General features: G+C 43.0%; 1 protein-coding gene across 1 annotated transcript in view; it reads right to left on the bottom strand.

The window, feature by feature from the left end:
* Nucleotides 1–18,525, bottom strand: part of PGM2L1 (phosphoglucomutase 2 like 1) — a 29,124-nt gene extending 10,599 nt beyond the window's left edge. The window contains exons 1-8 of the mRNA XM_071564430.1: nt 18,220–18,525; nt 9,188–9,355; nt 5,501–5,607; nt 4,048–4,132; nt 3,288–3,371; nt 1,450–1,643; nt 636–825; nt 352–449 (exon numbers count right to left, since the gene is read on the bottom strand). Of these exons, the coding sequence (XP_071420531.1) occupies nt 352–449; nt 636–825; nt 1,450–1,643; nt 3,288–3,371; nt 4,048–4,132; nt 5,501–5,607; nt 9,188–9,355; nt 18,220–18,330 (1,037 nt within the window). The 5' untranslated portion in view covers nt 18,331–18,525. The remainder of the gene's footprint in view (nt 1–351; nt 450–635; nt 826–1,449; nt 1,644–3,287; nt 3,372–4,047; nt 4,133–5,500; nt 5,608–9,187; nt 9,356–18,219) is intronic.
* Nucleotides 18,526–18,698: the final 173 nt, after the last annotated feature.

The raw sequence follows: 18,698 nt of genomic DNA, 5'->3' as shown, positions 1-18,698 counted from the left end.
ATAAAGATAATTTCTATTCAATATGAACAAGCAGGGAAGAACAAAAATATTAAAAAAAACAACACCCCAAGAAAAAAGCCCACAACACTTAACTGTGCCAAGGCAGGTTGGCCCAACATAAATGAAAAAACAGTCACAACAAAATTTTACACCTTTAGTAACCACTCAGTTTTCAGTTAAGCTTTATTTGGCCATTTCCTATCAGACCTTTCATCTAATCTTTGCTGAGTTAACTGATTTTATTCAAAATACATTTGGAGCTGTACCAAAAGGTGAAACTAGTAGGAAAACCATCCAAATAGCTAAGCCACAAAGGAAAGAAAGATTTAAAAAAATGGTGGCATCACTTACTTCTCCTGCTGTTCTGCCACAGCCAGTCTATCTGCATCTGGGTCAGTGGCCACTACTACTTTAGCACTTTCTTTCTCTGCAAGCCTCAGTGACAACTCCTGAGTGGGAGAAGGAGAGGGTAAAAATATACAGTAAGAGCAAATAAAAACACTCCCTTCCTACTTATAACTAACACAATGAAAGAAAAATCCCATAATGGATTTTCCACAACTGAAACCCAGATTCTCCCTGTACTCTTCCCCAATTTTATGCCCCACCAAAATCTAATGAAATAGAAATAATACCAGCACAGATTCTCCCTCTTCAGGATTAGGGCATTTGACAGTAGAGAAGTCTGGGTCAGGATCTTTCTGCTCAGGGACTGGAATGGGGGGCTGGAAGCCAAAGGCTTTGAAAGCCAACTGCACATAGTCGTGGCCAACTCCATGGAAAGAGGAGTGCACAAACTTCAGGCTGGTTTGCTCATTTAGCTCCCTGAGGAGGAAAACAAAACTTCAGTGAGGTTCTGGTTATTTAACAAGACATATTTTCATGGAGAAAGCAAAAAAAAAAAGCAATTCCACTGTGTACTACTCTGCTGATTTCTGCATTGACTTCAAAGAAGGAATGAGGGAAAAGTGCTCATTTGGACTTTCACCAGAAATTGCTGGTTTAAAGCTCCTTCTCTTGGAAAATGAAATATTTACCTTCTGATGAATTGGATGAAAGTCTCAAAAAAGTAATTGCTGATTTCTAAATTGAACTTGAGCTCCTTCACCACCCTCAAAATGGTACTCTGGTTCTAGTCTATGTCATTCATCCTACTCCTTTTATTCCTGTTTTCTGCCTCACCTCAACTTGAATCTTCTAACCACCATTTCATACTCCTACACCTCACCTTTACTCTGAATTTCTGCATTTTATTCAGGACTCCTGGAGCATATTCATTTGCAAGAAATAGGTTTAGCTTTATCCTCCACAAAATGCTTTAATCCTAAGGATGGAGACCCTCTAATTTACTGACAAAGACACTGAAATCTCTCTGCACTCAGTTTTTCCACACATAGCCCAGAGCTTACTTAGACACATGATTTAAGCACATATTGCTTTATACAATACCTATGGTAACAGATCTTTTTCAGGTCCTCCATGTAGCTGTCACAAATTTTCTTCAGAGGATCCTGCCTAAGGGGACTGGTGTCCACAAGGTTTTCATTCCAAGAGCCATTCCAGGGTTCAACACACTCTTCTATACATTTTATAATTTCCTTGTCATGAGGAGAAGTGATCTGTGCCCCATTTTCCCAATAAACCTGAAGGAAGTTGAGGGAAAACAAGACACAATGTACAAATATTATTAGCTTGATAAATTCATTTAACTGTAAGATTCCACATAACTTCTGCTTCAAGTGATATAGAAAATTCAGCATCTGACTGACTTCAGTTTCAAAAGCCATTTGGAATCATTTAAAATGAACTTTTGAGTTCATGATTTCAGTTATGTAATAATAAAGCCACTCAACAAAACAACCTGTTTTCAAATACCAGGACGTGAGAAACCAGAACTGGCCACTTACATCTGAATGTGTTGTATAAACCGTAACAGGAGAAAAATATCACCTTCTCCATGGCCTGGCATTCCTTTGGAAAAAGAAACACAACTTGTTTTTGAACCCAGAGCAGAATAGATAAGCAGAGTGCCAAGGTATGCGTTTTTCCATAGCTGAACAACTGATCTTTCAGCTGGGAACACTATCAACCCCTGAACTATGAAAAAGGCCTTTGCTGAAGAATTATTTAGATGCCAGTTCTCTCACAGTTTGCTGCTTGGCTGAGTTCACAGTATGGACTTTCTGCTCAGATAATCTGCCTCTGTTTTCTTGTCCAGTTTGTCACATTTGGTTCAAATTATCCAGAACCTTCAGAAGCTGCTGAATTCACACAGAAGATTGTGAAAGATGAAATAGTTCTTGGGAAAGACTAGAAAAAAACTGCACATTATCCTGACAAAAATGATACATGCACATAAAAGCTTTTGACAAATGCAGCACCTGGAAAATTGATGTGGCTTTTTTGCTTATTCACTGCTCCAGCCAAGCAGCAGCCAAGGCTGGTGAAGTATTTTACAACATGTTCCAGGGAAGGCAAGTGCAGCACCATCACCTCCAGTAGCTCTTTGTGCACAGGAGGATTGGCCTTCCCAACACTGCCATCACTCAGTGATGTGTTACAAAGCCTGGGAATGCCCAGCTTAAATTTGAGTTTGGTTCAGATTCTTATAAAATGCAGACTTTAAATACTGTATTACACTAGTGCATGAGCAGCACTTGCTGCTGTGGGTGGTTGTGCTGTCCCAAGCTCTCCAAGTGAAGCCACCCACATCTCCAATACCCAGAAAAACACCCTGATAGGGAACAACACAATGAAGTTTTATCAAACAGCTTCTAAACTGTCCCCATCTTCAGCACACTCATCTACTGTGTGCATTAATTCATATCAGTTCTAGCTTAGTTTTAAACTAATTTTTAGGTCTAAGAAGGGAACACAAACTGCTGAAGCATTTCTTCAGCTGCTGATTAGACTCCATGCAATGTCACAACAGATTTGTGCTCACCATACACAACCCACAGAGTCTTATGTTCTCACTGCAGAAGAGTAACTCAGGTTATAGAAGAGGGAATTATTTGAAATAATTTGTCTCCTAATGTACAGATACACTCCAGAAAAAGCCTCTATGGTGAGAATGGTAAGTCCCTGACACAGCTGGGCAGAGAAGCTGTGGCTGCCCCATCCCCAGAAGTGTTCAAGGCCAAGTTGGAGCACCTGGGATAATGAAATGTGTCCCTGCCCATGGCAGGGGTGAATTGAGATTATCTTCTCCAATCCAAACCATCATGTTGTTGCATGATGAGCCAAATGCATGTAGGTAATGCTGAAATTTCAGCCTCAAGCTTTACCTTGTATCCATTGTCCTCCTTCCTGTTGTGGGACGCTGTGATCATCACTCCAGCCACAGCTCCGAGCTGCTGCACAGCATAGGGCTACAAAGGAAACCCAGAAATGCCCATTTACCCAAGAGAACTGCCACAAATAACATTATATTATTAGCTAATAATATTATTAGCACAGTTATGCAACAGGATGCTACAGAAGTGGCTTTTGATGTTGCACCAGTTTATTTGAAAAATGTATAAATGAAGCTCATCATTCTGTCTCCTGCAGCCAGTAATATGAAGTTTGCCCTATTATGCTGCATAAACACATTATTCTTTTTATCAATTACATAAATGCAATCATTAACTGGCCAGCTAAAGTCTATGCTCAGATTATAAAAGCACTTTAGAGAAACAGGTTGAAGCAGAATAAAGGAATTCACCAAAAGGCTTGTTGAAAAACAAATTACAGGTATCCTCAGCTAAAGAGCATCCACACATTTCAAGTCCTTTCCTCAAAACAAGATCCACAGCACACCAGAAAAACTTGTGCAACAGAAACAAGGATTTAAAGCCCTGCAAGGAAAAGCTGCTGTTCCCAGAAGAGAAAGCTCTGAGATACCACAAGCAGATGCACAAAAGAATTCAGTGACATTGTTGTTACAGCCTCCTTGATGAGGAAAATATACCAAGCAGTCTCTTTTCCTGTTTAAATAACAGTTTATGAAGAAAATTGCTTGTTCGCATTTTAGTAAACTCCCATATGGAAGAGAAGGTGACTCACCACAAAGGGTGTAGGGACATAGGTAGAGAAGAAGTAGACAGGGACATCCTTAGCCAGCAGCACTGCTGCAGTGAGCTTGGCAAGCCTACCAACAAAAAAGGGAAATATCCAGTCAGTCCAACTCCCCCCAGCAATCCAGGAGCCTGACGGTATTCCAGTCAATTCTTTCTCAAATCCCTCCACTGCTCTTTGGCTTGTTCTTCAGTGCATCACCCAAATAAACCAGTGACACCCAGCAAAGACACACAACCTACTGGTGGGTCACTTGGCCTTCACTGAAGGACAGAACCAACTTCCCAGAAAGTTTGAAGTACCACATGTTTATAACAGCAGCCATGGAAAAAGTGCTGGAAAAGCACTGCTGCCATTGGAAACAGCCTTTCTGGGGGAGGTTCAGTTGGATTTTAGCACTGCTGTCACTGTGTCAGCCCCAGGGGACATGAGTTTGAGAACCAGTCCTTGGAGAGGTGAAGCACAACTGTGAATTGCAAGCTTTCAAAGGAATGCAATTCTTACAGTTCCCCATTTTTGAGCTGTGCATAAACCTACACAACTTGGATTTGCAAACACAGTGTAAGAGGTGAGTTTAAACCCCTCATACCAAGGCTTAGAGGATAACGGGCCACACATATCCAAAGGCCCAGGGAAAAGGAGAGGCAGAATCCCTGGGAAAGGAAAAACTCTTGGAATAAGACAATCACCAGATCCTGTACTCCATTATACCAAGAACTTTTGCATTCCTAAAACATTAAATGCCAACAAAAATAATGTAAGAAACCCAACTGTTAGTTACAACAATTAACTACAATAATTAACTATTAATTACCTGAATACTAATTAGCTACTGGCTTGGCTTTTTGTAAGGAATACCATTACCACATGTAATGTAATGTCTGGAATGACAAGGAATTAAGATTCCTTATAAAATTCTGAAAGTTCCCTCCCCTTTTATTGCAAAGGGCACAATTTGATATCACTAAAAGGTACATTTTAAGCATTCCAGGTCAAATATTCCCAAAGTGAAAATACAGTGGGTTACAGGAAGCTGCAGGTGGAATTCTTCTCCCCCAAACAAGCTTAAATCAGGTGCAAAACACAAAAGAATGACAGTGTTACAAGTGCATTTACACTTAGGGATTTCAAGCCAGATATTAATATTCTGAATTTACCTTCACATTCAAATTTTTCTCCAGGCATATCAACTTCAACATCAGCCTCATGTTCTTGTGCATTTAACCTGTAAATTATTTGGAGTGACCAGCCTTACACTCCACATTTCTGGCAAACTGGTACCATAAAGAATTTAGTCCCAGGCTCTCTTCCCTACAATTTAAATGGATTTATGGGAGGGGGAAGAGAGGGCCCAGTTCATCACAAAAAATGCTGATAGAACAGAATGCATTCAAAGCCACAATTTCATTTCTAGTCTTGCAAATGTAATCAATACTCATACTTCTTACTGCTGCAGTTGCTGGTGACCTGACCTCGTGTGTCATATCCAACAACAAAGCCTCTCTGCTTAAAGTCTGAAAAATTCCTCTCAAGATACTTGTAGATGCCCTGGAAAGAAAAAAAAAGAAAAAAGGAAAAATAAGAATTAGCACAAACATCACAACTACAATTCATCTTTCAGAGAGGATGGACAATGTCAGTAGGCAAAATACAGCCCAAAAACCTCAGCAATGCTCCCAAAGTAGAGTGATTTTTCCCCACAGTGTTCATTCAAAGAAAGCAACCAGAGAATCAGCTGTGGGAATAAGTCATAAAACAATATATCCTCAGGCAGAAAACACTTGTTTTCAATTAATGCTGTGCTTTTATTTATTGAAATTATCATCTTAAAGACTCAGTTGAGAAAACCCCATTTTTTAGAAGTCCATCCACTCAGCCAATACAAGGTTTGGGACAGTCTAGTCTTTACTCTTGAGCTCACAGGACAAGTTAAACACATTTTCAACACTGTTTCCAAAGTGTTGGTCCTAACTCTGCCTTAAAATCATGGAATGGTTTGCATTGGAAGGGACTTTTAAAGATCCTGTGCTTCAGTTCCTTTCCCTTCACACTCATTCCTCTCCCAGTAAAACTCTCTCAGGAGATCCATCATAGCAACAGCCCAGATAAAAAGATGGAAGCACTATTGTTACTGGAACATTCCAGAGGCTACAGCTCCCTACAGTCAGATAGCAGCACTGGGAACTTAACCCTAAAAATGCTGCCTCTCATGGGGGATGTTTTGGACCACAATTCACCAGATTTTTTTTCCCCTGCCAGTATTTTGCGCAATTCTTCAGGACGTTTTTATCTGGATCTGTCTTATCACCAACCTGCAGTCTCAGCTGGGATCCAGACTGGCTCCTACTTTGAAATTCAGCTGAGCTCCATTTTTATTGGCTTTTGCCCTTTAAAATCATGGAATTGTTTAGGTTGGAAAAGCCATATGAGATCAGTTTCAACTGTTCCCCCAGCACTGCCAAGGTCACGGCTAACCCATGTCCCCAGGTGCCACATCCACATACTCATTTAATCCTCCACCACTGCCTGGGGCAGCTATGCCAGGGCTGGAGAACCCTTTCCATGAAAGAATTCTCAATATTCAACCTGAATTTCCCCTGGCACAACTTGAGGACATTTTGTCTCATCCTGTCCTCATTTCCTGGAAGCAGAGCCCACCTGGCTGCCCCCTCTTGTCAGGATGTTGCAGAGAGCAAGAAGGTTCCCCTCTGAGCCTCCTTTTCTCCAGGCTGTGCCTCCCCAGCTCCCTCAGCCTCTCCTGCTGCTCCAGACCCTTCCCCAGCTCCATTCCCTTCCCTGGACTCTCACACAATGTGCTTCAAAGCATGACCATGTGGACACTGGCACCTCTTTGCAGAACTATTTCAGCTGCAGATGTTGAGGGATTCACAGAGAGCGAAAAACTTTAAAATAAAGAGTAAAATTTCAAAAAAAATACTAATCTTTGAATAATGGCAAAACTGGAGGCTGTGCTATGGTACAATCACCAGACCAAGTCCAGCAGCCCAACAGGAAACTCCTTATGCAAAGGTGGTTTTGTCACTGTGGAGCCCAGTGACAGGTTTCTTATGCATTAATAAAAGCACCTGGGTATTAATAAAAGCAGGACAGAAGCAATACTTGAGCAGAAAAATTAGGGCTTTACATGATCATTCTGTACATACAATTTTCAGGAGAGTCCAAAGCAGCTGCTGAATATTCCTGGATCTGACTTTCCATAATATGAGCATAATCAAATCCAGATCAAACAAAAAAAATCAGATCAAAGGAAGGACACAGCATGAAAAGGGTGTGACTTCACTATAGTTTCTTTTAATTGAAGGAAATGTTAATTATGCTCAAGTCTACTGTTTGGGCATTTATCATATATATAGAGAGACAGGGCTGCCCATTTTCAAACTAAGCTCAGCATAACTGTTCCTGCCATCAGCTTCTGACACAGGAGTGCCCAAGCAAAGATTAAACCTCATGCAGTTTACTTCAAAAACAAATTCTAATCCACTTCCCAGGGGCTGCTTTTCCCAACTTGGTATCTGGCTTCAATAAACACCTAAAAATAGCAGCTCTACAGAGGGAGTCGACAGACAAATCCAGTTTGTTGCTCTCAAAACAGGGTCATTCCCATGAAACTGAGCTTGCGCACACATTCCCTGCCAAGCCAAGGGAAACTCCTCCCTTTCTGCCAAGACTGTGGATCAGCCAGCAGAGCCATACTCCCAGGAGCACAAAGGCACCATGAGCTCCAAACCCAACAGGCTGCACAGGCCAACAAGGGAAGGGACTCTTACAAACTTCCTCTGCACCAGCAAGAGGTTTACTCTGCTTCAAAGCAAACTGGACTTGTTTAAAGCAACCCAGATTTAACCATTCCACATGGGCAATAGAATAACAGTTTTTAAACTGTTTCCTTATTAATCTCTTCAGTTTGCTGCCACTGCATCCACCGAGACCACATGGACCACTAGGGGTGGCTTTGTTCATACCATTACAGCATTGGCAGGACCTTCTGAGTGTAAATCAACTGCAACAGCCCCTCAAAAGAATCTGAACAGGGCTGAGGGAAGTGAGAAGTCTCCCACCCTGGCACCAATACCAGTCATGACTCCACAGCTGCCTCTATATCCAGATTGTCAGATTCCAGCTCTTCAGCACCAGCATGGAGTCTGATCTCTGGCAGAGGAGCAGGAATTAGGACTGAAGCCTCCCTGGACAGAATTCTACCCCACAAGCACAACATCAGACTCTCCCCAACAACAATAACACACAACTATCAAAACAGCAGCATCATGGTTAACCCCAGGCAAGAGCCTTGTCCCAGCTCCAAGATCTCCCTGTCTACTCAAATCAAGAAGTTCATATCAAAATACTCTACTCCAAACTTCAAAAGTCTAGTCCTCAGAAAGATCACCTGACAACATTTTCCTGGAAAAAAAATCCATAACGGTATCTGTAACCCAAGTATACAAATATTAAATCACAGACAAACCAGGAATTGCCAATACCTCTGATCCAACATGTTACACCAGATTTGCAGTTTGAGACCTTTAAGTTCCTATCTCAAATTACTTTCTCTGCTTCAAGAACTGCAAGGCACTGCAGACAGAGCTACAGGACACCTAAACAACTATATAACTCAGCTGGTGGGAAGCAAAATGAATGATACTGGAAAGATCCCCCCGAAGCTAAACAATTCCCAATACAGACCTTCACAGTCAGCCAACATTTGCTTTTCCATCTCAATTCCTCTCCCTTTGCTTAGTCAAACCTACTATTTTCATGTGGTTATTCGCAGGAAAGAAAAGGTCTGTTTGGGGGTGGCTTTGCTTTTTGGGTTCTCATTGTTTTTTTCATTGAGCTTCATAAAATATGACAGCTAATGATGTCCAACTACAGAGCACTGTACACAGATCAACTACTGGCCCAATTCCAGTGGAAGTGATTATATTCTGCCTCCTGGAACATCCAGTTAAACCTTTTCAAGCTACTTAATTCCCTTCCAGCACTAAACACTTGACACCACCACATTTTGTTGAAGAGTTGCTGCACTCCAGGCTCTGCTTGTGTTTCAGTGGGATCCAACTTCCCCTGTGGAGCCCCAGCTGCCTCTCCCCACACATGCCCAGCTCACCTGTGTGGACTGGATGACGGTGAGGTCGTTGATGTAGCAGAATCCTGCGCCCATGGCCGAGCGCAGCCCGGCGGTGCCAAAGCTCAGCCGGCAGCACAGCCGATCCCGGAGCTCCTTGTGCTTCCCATCCTGCAACAAGCTTTCAATCTGTTCCTTTGTTTTTTGGTTCTGCAAAAGAGGAGTTAGGTCTGCATTTAGTGCTTGAAATCAGGACCTGAACTATTATGCTTCTTGGGTTTAAGTAATTCCAAGTGCAAGTTCTTATCCTATAAAAAGTCTGTCCACCAGCTGGCCTTCACACCAACTCACTTAACATGTTCGCTTTCCCACACCATCCTTATTTATAAGGGATTTCAGAGCTGCCATTGACATTCTGATATGTTTGCCTGGTCATTTATACACCTTCCAGGTACACAAAGCCTCTAAGTGGGGAGCACACAGACTCTGGAACCTGTTTTTCCAAGGCAGATCCAATCTTTGCCTGTGCTGCTGGAAGACAGACAAAATTCCCAGCTTCAAAGCAGCGTTTCCTTCCTCCCCACCCATGGGAAAGCGCTGTAAAGAGGCACAGTAAAATCATGGAACCACAGCATGGTTTGGGCTGGGAGGGAACTTAAGGATCATTTATTTCCACCCCCTGCCATGGGCAGGAGCACCTTCCACTGGACAAGGTTGTTCCAAGCCTCATCCAGCTCCACACAAAAGTGTGTCATGGAACAGGCTGGATTCTCATCCAGAGGAATCCTTCTGTTCATTCAGGCTTTTCCGAAACTTCCATCACAGCTAAAAACTTCAAGTAAACAAGCTGCATGTTGCACACACCCACTCTTTGTGCTACAGTTATTCCACTAATATGGAATTCACTTGGTCACCAAGAAACCCACACCCTCTTTGGGCAAGACACTTCCCAGATCCCATAAACACAGCAGAGGGGGAGGCAATGGAAACAGCCGGAGAAAACAGTGACTCCAGAGGTATAAAACACCACTCAGGTGGCACAAGTGCTGCTCCAAAGCAGGGTCCCAGGGAAGAGTTAAAAAAGGCAAATGGAATCTGCAGGGCTGGGGTGAAGCACCCCTGACATTTAAAGTAGAGGTCAGGCAGCTCCAGCAGCACTGGGAAACAGCTCTGCACAGGAACAGGGGGGAAATAGTGGGCAAAGCACAAAGACAGGAGCTGCACACACTCACCAGGAGAAAAAGCACTCAGTAAAGCTCACTGAAAAATGTGAAATTATTTCTGCAGCCTGCTAACATAGACAAGGGAATTTAAGATAATTTTTCACTCCTTTGTGCCTTAAAATAAAAGGGATTATTGTCCATGCTCTTGGATGGCTCAGCAACCAAAGCAAAACACTATTCACAACATAGATAAAACCAGGCCTAAAAAGAAACCAAAACAATGGGGCACAACAAATATTAAACTGCAGAAGAGGAAGTTTCTCTTTTAGTTACTCATAGGCAGCCAACCAGAAAACAAATGACTGACCTCAAAAGAGTCTAAGTAATGAAAAGTCTCATTTCACATTATCACAGTACATGGTTCTGCTTTAAAATAAGGTTATTAAACTATACAGCATCTTTGATAGCTTTTTAGGATATGCTGTATTGCTTCCCTGCAGAAAATAGAATAAAAATTGTACATTCTGTAGTTTATGGAGCTTGGCAAAATTGAGTGAAAACTCCCCTGAAGCAACAGCACCAACATTTATTTCACAAATAGAATAGAAAGCACTTCTGATTGGAGATACTTTATTCCCAAAGGAATAAAAATGAGACAGCCAAAATAGCACCAAAAAACATTTTCATTTGCTCCAGTCACACTGAGTTAAGGTAAAGTTTGACAAAAAGAAAAGGAGAGAAAAAAAATTAAGTTACAAGTGCAAATATTCACTCTCCACAGATGATCTGAAACTCCTGGGCCAACAGAAAAAGGGGATTTTACAAGATTTGGTATAAATTCAGGTATGTTGATGATCAGTCTCATGTTCTGGGTCACACTTTCAGCAGCATTAGAAGCCTGACCTCCACAGAGCCCTTATCCCAACCTGGCACAACCCTTACTGCTTTTATTCTTTTCAGCTTATTTTTATTCCAAGTTGGCGCTTCAGAGCCCTCTGGATTAGTTTCTTGCAACATTCTGTCTGGGTATGAGCAGCATTTACCACACTGACCTGGGAATTCCAAAACAACTTCCAGTGCTGACATTTAACCTGATTGCAAATCCTGAAAAAAATTCAGAATTTTTTGCTGGTTTGTTTTGCAGTTACTAAATCAAGTCATACAACTAAATGTCTCACTGTGGCTTTTATGATTGTTCATTTTTCCAGGTGCAATAGTTGATAGAATCATTTAGGTTGGAAGAGCCCTCCAAGGTGATGGAGGCCAACCACGGACAACCAAGGCCTCCACCATCCCACGTCTCCAAGTGCCACATCCACATGGTTTTTGAATCCTTCCAGGGATGAGGACTCTACCACTGCTCTGGGCAGGACAACCCTTTCCAAAGAGAAATTTTCCCAATATCCAACCTAAACTTCCTCTGGCACAACTTGAGGCAGCTTCCTCTTGTCATGTCACCTGTTCGCTGGATAAGCACAAGAAGTTCCTTAGAGACTCCAGTCCTTGGATGACTTTTAATATCCTTAAAAAAGAACTTAACATAAAACAGCCAAAATCTTCCTGTCTTAAGCAAAAATAAACTAGGCTGTTTGATACAAAAATAGTCATTCCTTAAAAGCAATGCTCTGAGATACCCCTGCACCCCAGTGGCTCTAGCAAAACAAATTAAATTCTCATGGATTGAGTGGTCTAAGAGTAAACTGGTTTTAGGGAGAGACAGACCCTTCAAAGCCTTGAAGCCTCACAATGCTACTGACTATCCAAAGATTTTTTACTAGTGGAAAAAACATCTGGCAGAGAGCAGTGCCCTTGGAGCACACAGGGACCAAGCACCCAAAAGGAAAGAGAGGAAGGAAAAGGGAAGCACTGGGGTGCAGACACATCCCACATCTCTGCTGCCAAACAGATTCCCAGGAACTTGAGAGCAGGTCCCACAGCACAGGGATTCACGCCCTGCATACACATATAGTGAATATACAAGAAAAAATACACCTGTCAACATAAGTACTTCCAAGGATATACATTTCTACATAGATTGATAAACTTACATATATTTCTATATATATGACATAAATATGTCAATATATATGTATAAATATATGTAAGTATGTACAAGTAACTACAGGTGGTAACTATAAAACTGTACAACAATAATCACCATATATTACTGCATAAATATGTATAAGGACTGCTATATATCATAAGAACTAGCATATATTACCATATAACTGCTTACATGTTGATATGTGTATTTTTAGAATTCTATGATTCTAAAAATACACATTCAACATGTAAGTATGTATATTTCTACATATATTGATATAACTATGTCAATACATATGTATAAATATATTTAAGCATCTACAGGTGTGTAACTATAAATGCATATAAATATACTTGTAAGTATGCAAACAAACACACATTTAAATATACAAATGAATTTATAAATATGTATTACTGTACAAATATGTACAATAATATAGAAAATTTATAAAATATTATAAATATATAGACACACAATAAATATTATAAATATATATTTACATTTTATATATGTATCACAGAATATGCTGAGTTGGAAGACACCCACAAGGATCACTGAGTCCAAACCCTGGACCTGCACAGGATCATCCCCAAGAATCACACCATGTGCCTGAGTGTATTAAAAACAAATAAAACCTAAAAATATAGAAGAATATATAAAAATATAAATAATGCATAGAAAAATGAAAGTTAAACATAGATAAAATATCTATATAAAAGGCCAGTGGGAGAACAAGGCAGCAATCAGGAGCCAACAGATCTGTTCCTCCTGCTCCCAGAGCAGAAGGTGTCCTGCCCCTGCCCATGCAGGAGGTGGCAGATAAGGGGACAGTGGCAGAAGGGCCCTGGGAGGAGCTCATGGAACCTGAGCAGGCACTGCTGGGGCCACAAAAAGGGCAGGGAGGGAAAGAGGTGCCTGTGCTGGGGTTTGGACTCAGCCTGAGTTTGTGGCTCTGACAATTCCTCCTCTCTGAGCACAGCCTGTGCTCCCTGGATTTCACTTTGTGTCTCAGCTGCTCCACTCCCCAGCCCTGGATTCTGCCCCTCAGCAGCAGCTCTGCCCTCACTGTCTGATTCCCAACCTGGCAGCACCTCCAACATGCTGTGAGTGCCCTCACACACCTCAAACCATCACTTCAAGATGTAAATGAGCCAAACAGTCCTAATTTTTCAGGAGCTTTGAGGCCACTCAACATCTTGGAAGAGCAACCAGACCCAGGTGGTATTTTCCTAATCCACTCAAGCAGAATCTCACTCACATTAAGCATCAGAAGCAGGTTTTTTCTCTAAAATTATTCCACTAATACATATACAAGCCATCTCTAGAAAGTTAGCACTACCACCTCATAAAATACCTTTTTACAAGTGACCTGTGCTGTTTCTGTCTCCAGTTCTCAGACAGGAACTCTACAAAACCTGTTTCAGTGGTGCTCTGGAGTTAAAAGTTTGAACTGGTAATTAAGGATTTTAAGAAGGAAGGGGGATGAGCCTGCTTGAAATGTGAGATAGACCTTAAACAACTGCTTGCAAGAATTTATTGCCAGAATCAGAACCTGCAGGAAGGAGACCAATGTAGCTGTTGAGACTGCAACACCAACATTTCAGAAAGTTTTATTAGACAAAAAATATGCATATTCTCTACCAAATTCAGTGCTCCTAAACTCTCAGTCTTCTATTTGCCTACTGAGGCAGAATCACATTCTTTTTGTAGCTCCTCAGGGTACAAAACTAGAAACAAGTGGAGAATTAAAGACAAAGGCATCAGCTGAGTGTTTCTTACAGGTTCTTTCACTCCCCATCATGTTAATCTGTACTTACTGCCAGAGTTCATTTTCACAGCTAATACCCTGTCAAAATAAGTGGCAAGTCACTACTCACAGTTAATCATTTTTTATTTTGCAGACACTCTTTGCATGTGTAGCCTGGGAGAAGGGAAAAGTGGTCTCAAGTTTGCTTAGAATTCAGCAAATTTGACAGCCACAAATTAAGTGCATCAAGCTTGGCCAGCCTTTGTTTTTTAAGCAGCAATTGTTTTGAGCTTTACTTCCAAATCAAATCAGGCTTGATCCCTCAGAACACAAAGAATCTGCAGGAATTCCTAGTGCAAAGAAACAGAGCATTGCCCATGGCATAGCTAATCACTTTAATTACACAACCAAGGCCAGCAGAGGCACCTGCACCCAGTTCTCATTTATAATTTCACTTAAATTGCAGGTTCTCATTTCTTGTTAAGCAACAAATGCTTATTTTCTAGTAAGAAACCTCACCACCATTTTTATGTGAAAATCAGTCAAGTGATGCTCCACCTCTTGGCCCAACACAGACCAAGACACAAAAAGCCTCTTGAAACTGCTTTTTTTTTTACACTCTTTTCCACACTTTTTAACTAAGCTAGACTGAAACTTATTATACAAAGGAAGTCATAATGCTCAATTTATTCTAATACTTGAAAGTCAGTGTGGAAAGAGCCCAGAGATGCCCTTTGCTGCCTCCACAGTAACACTGGCAGTTTATTTATCAACCAGTATAGACAATAACACCACCAAGTGCAAGTTCCAAGTGTATCCCAATTCAGGGAGTTTAATGGCTTAGAACAGGTACTAAAGGACAAAACTTGTGTTATTTCACAGCTCACCCCATTCCAAGTTGCTCCCAGTAATGTTGGTTGTACTAGCAGGTTTCTGCTCCAGTCTACCCAAAATCACCTATTGCAATAATACATTATTTTATCTTCTTTTTTAACATCAGAACTTGCAGTGCACACATGTAGTTAAAATGAATTTTTCAGGGGCCAATTCCTAAACTTTATTTTCCCATTTTTATTCTTAATTAAAACTCTTATTAGGAAATAACACTTCAAGTCAAGTGTAACTAGACAAAGTTACTGGTCTCCCTCTACCAAGTCCATTTCCTCTTGGAAGGCATCTCAAAAGCCATATGTCCTAGTTCGGCAGGAGGGACCAGCTAACCCTGTGTGGTGGTGATCAAACCTGTGTATTCTACCCCCTCTATTCATTCCCCAAGGACAATGGGCCATTAGCAGCAGCTGCCCAGGGAGCCATTATCACTTCACACCCAGCCTGAGGGGGGCGGAGCTGCTAATGGGCCATCAACAGCTCAACACTCCCTGGCTCCCAGAGTGAATCACCCATTGTGTGAGTCCCCGCCCAGGGGGAGGGACTGAGAGCTCCCTGAGGGTACATAAGGGGTGGGTAAGAAGACCTCGGGAACCTCTCGTCGGATCCAGAGCAGCAGCAGGACCTTGACAGGAGGAGATCCCCGCTCTCACCCAGACCACAGCCCTCGCCTGCACCAACAGGTTTTTCTTTTCCTTTTGCTCTGGACTTGGGGGAACCACAGGGGTCTCAGCACAAGGGCAAACAAACCCCCTTGGGTTTGTGCCCCAGGACACTGGGTTATACTGCTGCGGTTTTGTGAGTTGAAAGCAATCTCCCTTGTGTGTCAGTGTTGTTATTGTAATATTATTATTAAATTTTAGGTCTGACTTATAATCTCTCTCGTGGTGAGTTCATTTCCCCTGCTGGTTCACCCTTAAACCAGCACACCATAAAAAATAAGAGAACACTGAGGGACACTCCAAAAGCACCTCAAAACCCAACCAAACTACCTTATTAACAAGGAATGAGCTCTCCAAGCTACACCTAAGGCACTGACACTGAGGCTACAAAATAAAGTAAAATTTTGTAAAATGAGTCCAGTAAAATAAAATGTGAGTGGCACAAACAGCTCCTGGAGAACCCATTCCAGCTTTTCTTCCCACGGGATGTTCTAACAGTGCCTTGGTGAGAGCCAAAGCATCTCCTTCTCCCACATCCACCCACCACCTCCAGGAGTAGCCTGGATACAAAGACTACAAGCCAGACTCACTTAGGAGACTGAAAAGTACAAAAGGAAAACGAGGAAAGGGAATTAACGGGATAAAAAGTCGAACAATGACTAATTGTTCGCATAGTTTACCAAGGAGGACAGAACAAAAGGCTTTGTGCCTCCAAGATAAAAGCAAAAGCACAGCAATTAAGGAGAGGGAGTGGGAAAGGAGGGAGAGTGGCAGGGGCATTAATGAAGACGCAGGATGCTGGTGAGAGGGGGAGGGAAGCAGAAGGATCATCACATGGGCAGGTTTCCTCCACCCACCATCAGTACACCCAAACCACAGAGGATGACGAGCACAGCTCTGACAATTAATTACTGCAAGCAGTTTTCAATTAAGATAGAGGACAAAAGCCTCCCACAGCTGTGGATGTAGTGCATAGATTTTCCCTTGATCAGAGGCAGGGAATATCCCCGAGGCTCAGGAAGGAGGAGCTGGGCAGGAAGGGAAGCACAGGCAGATCCTCACCAAGTTCGATAAGCAACGAATCTCCAAGGCCTCATTTCCTATGAAATTCCAGGGCATCGGACCAACAACCCTCGTCATGCCCTATTTCCTGGCTTCCCCTCGCCTTCCCTTCCTTAAACACCTTCACCTGGTTTGTTTACACCCTCTCCAGGTGACTGAGTTGTCACATCTCCCAGGAGCTCTCTTGAAAATGTCTTGTAAGTCGTCCGGAGTTCCTTTAGGGAAAGGCATGATGATTATCACCTAGGATAGGAGGGCAAACAGGTGCACTAAAACTGACTGCAGTTCATATTTTATTGCTTAATTATGGCCCTAGAAGGAGCTCTAGAAGTGCTGGTATTTCACTGTTCCTGGTTCTAATCAAAACATTTTTCGCCAGTGTAACTTCTCCTACTTTGTAGGAAAAACAACAAACAGTTAAAAAACCCAAACAAAAACCTTTGAAGATACTAACCAGAGGTCACCCAAGAAAAATATTTGCCGAAGCTCAAGCTGTGTATTATCAGCAATGCCATTTCCCTTTTCCACTCCTTCCCTGCCACTATTCCCGGATCTTTTCACAGCAGCAGCTCTAAGAGCAGAATGTGCAGATGGCAACTGTTAATTCCCGCAAAACCGAGAGGGGAGAGCACATTTCCGAGCAGCAGAGAGCTCGTCCAAGAGCCATCAGGTGGGGTTTGCTTGCAGCCCTCCTGCTTTGATCCTGGCAGGAAGAAATTAAAGGGGAAACGCTACAAACATATGGGCCATCACTGTCATTAAAGAAACAGGACTTTGCAAAAAGAAAAAAAAAAAAGAAGCCAAGAGATAGAAACCTAAAAACAAAGTAAAGAGATGACAGAAGATAAAAACCTAAAAATATTAAGAAAAAAATAAGTCAAACCCCTAAACCACTATTTAGTTTACCTTTCCCCACCACCAAGATATTTTTTAAAGCAGAGGCCGTGATGGTTGGACAAACCAGATGCAAAAAAACACACTGAAAGAACCCTTTCAATACTGAGATAAGCCAAATAACCTCTAACACCACTCTGTTTTCACTGTTTTTATGGTTCAATTCCTATTAATCAAGCCTGCAACACTCCTGACACCGTGTTGGAGCTGGAAAAGGTACATGCCAGGATTTGGCCCATCCGTGCACTGTTTGTTTCCAGGAGAAGGGGGTTAAATTCGGGAAGCTCAGGAAAACGTGATGCTGCTGTTGGGGTGATGATGCCACCCTGGTACCCGGTTCCACGTTGTTCCTTAGGGATGAGCCATCCCTGCCCAGGCACAGCCCCGCGGTGGCCGCATCATCACCTTTCCCGTCTCCCAGGTGAGCAATTCCAGAGGCACGATCCAGAGGGAGTTCCTTTCCCAAGGGCAGCGAAGGGAGGAGGGACCAACCCGCACCCGCAGGGATGGGATGGAGAGGGGGTACCCCATGGCACAGCACCCCTGGCAGGGGGAGCCCATCGGGGGGAAAAGGGAGGATTTTGGGAGGTGGTTTTTTTGCCCTGGTCACCCACCTTGTCCCAGCTCAGCCACTGCCACACCGCCTTGTCCAGCTGCGCATCCCCGGTGCTGCGGGCCACCAGCACGTTGGAGTTCACGTCGCCGGGGGCTCCGCAGTCGCCCATGGTCGAGAAAGAGGAGGAGAATGAAAAGAAGCAGAAGGAGCCTCTCCTTCACTCTGTCAGGCCCGCCCGGCCCGGCGCATCGCCCGCGGGAAGGGAATGAGACCCAGAAAAATGAAAGGAGTGCTGGCGAGTGGGGAGAATCCCCGCGGGGCCGGTTTTTATCCGCGATTAACGGGGAGCGCCCGCCCCCTTCGCCCTCCTCCTCCCGGCCCCGCCCCGGAGCCACCGCCCCCCGGCGCGGAGCATCATGGGAAGTGTAGTCCGAGCGCAACAGGAAAGCCACGAGGTCAAAACGGTGTCGGGTGCGGAGAAACTACAACTCCCAGCGGACCTCGCGCCGCGCGGCGCCTCCGGGAGCGGGGACAGAG

This window comes from Pithys albifrons, chromosome 1, assembly GCF_047495875.1.
Source record: "Pithys albifrons albifrons isolate INPA30051 chromosome 1, PitAlb_v1, whole genome shotgun sequence".
In the NCBI taxonomy this organism is placed as follows: Eukaryota; Metazoa; Chordata; class Aves; order Passeriformes; family Thamnophilidae; genus Pithys; species Pithys albifrons.
This window is presented reverse-complemented; position numbering and strand designations above follow the sequence as displayed.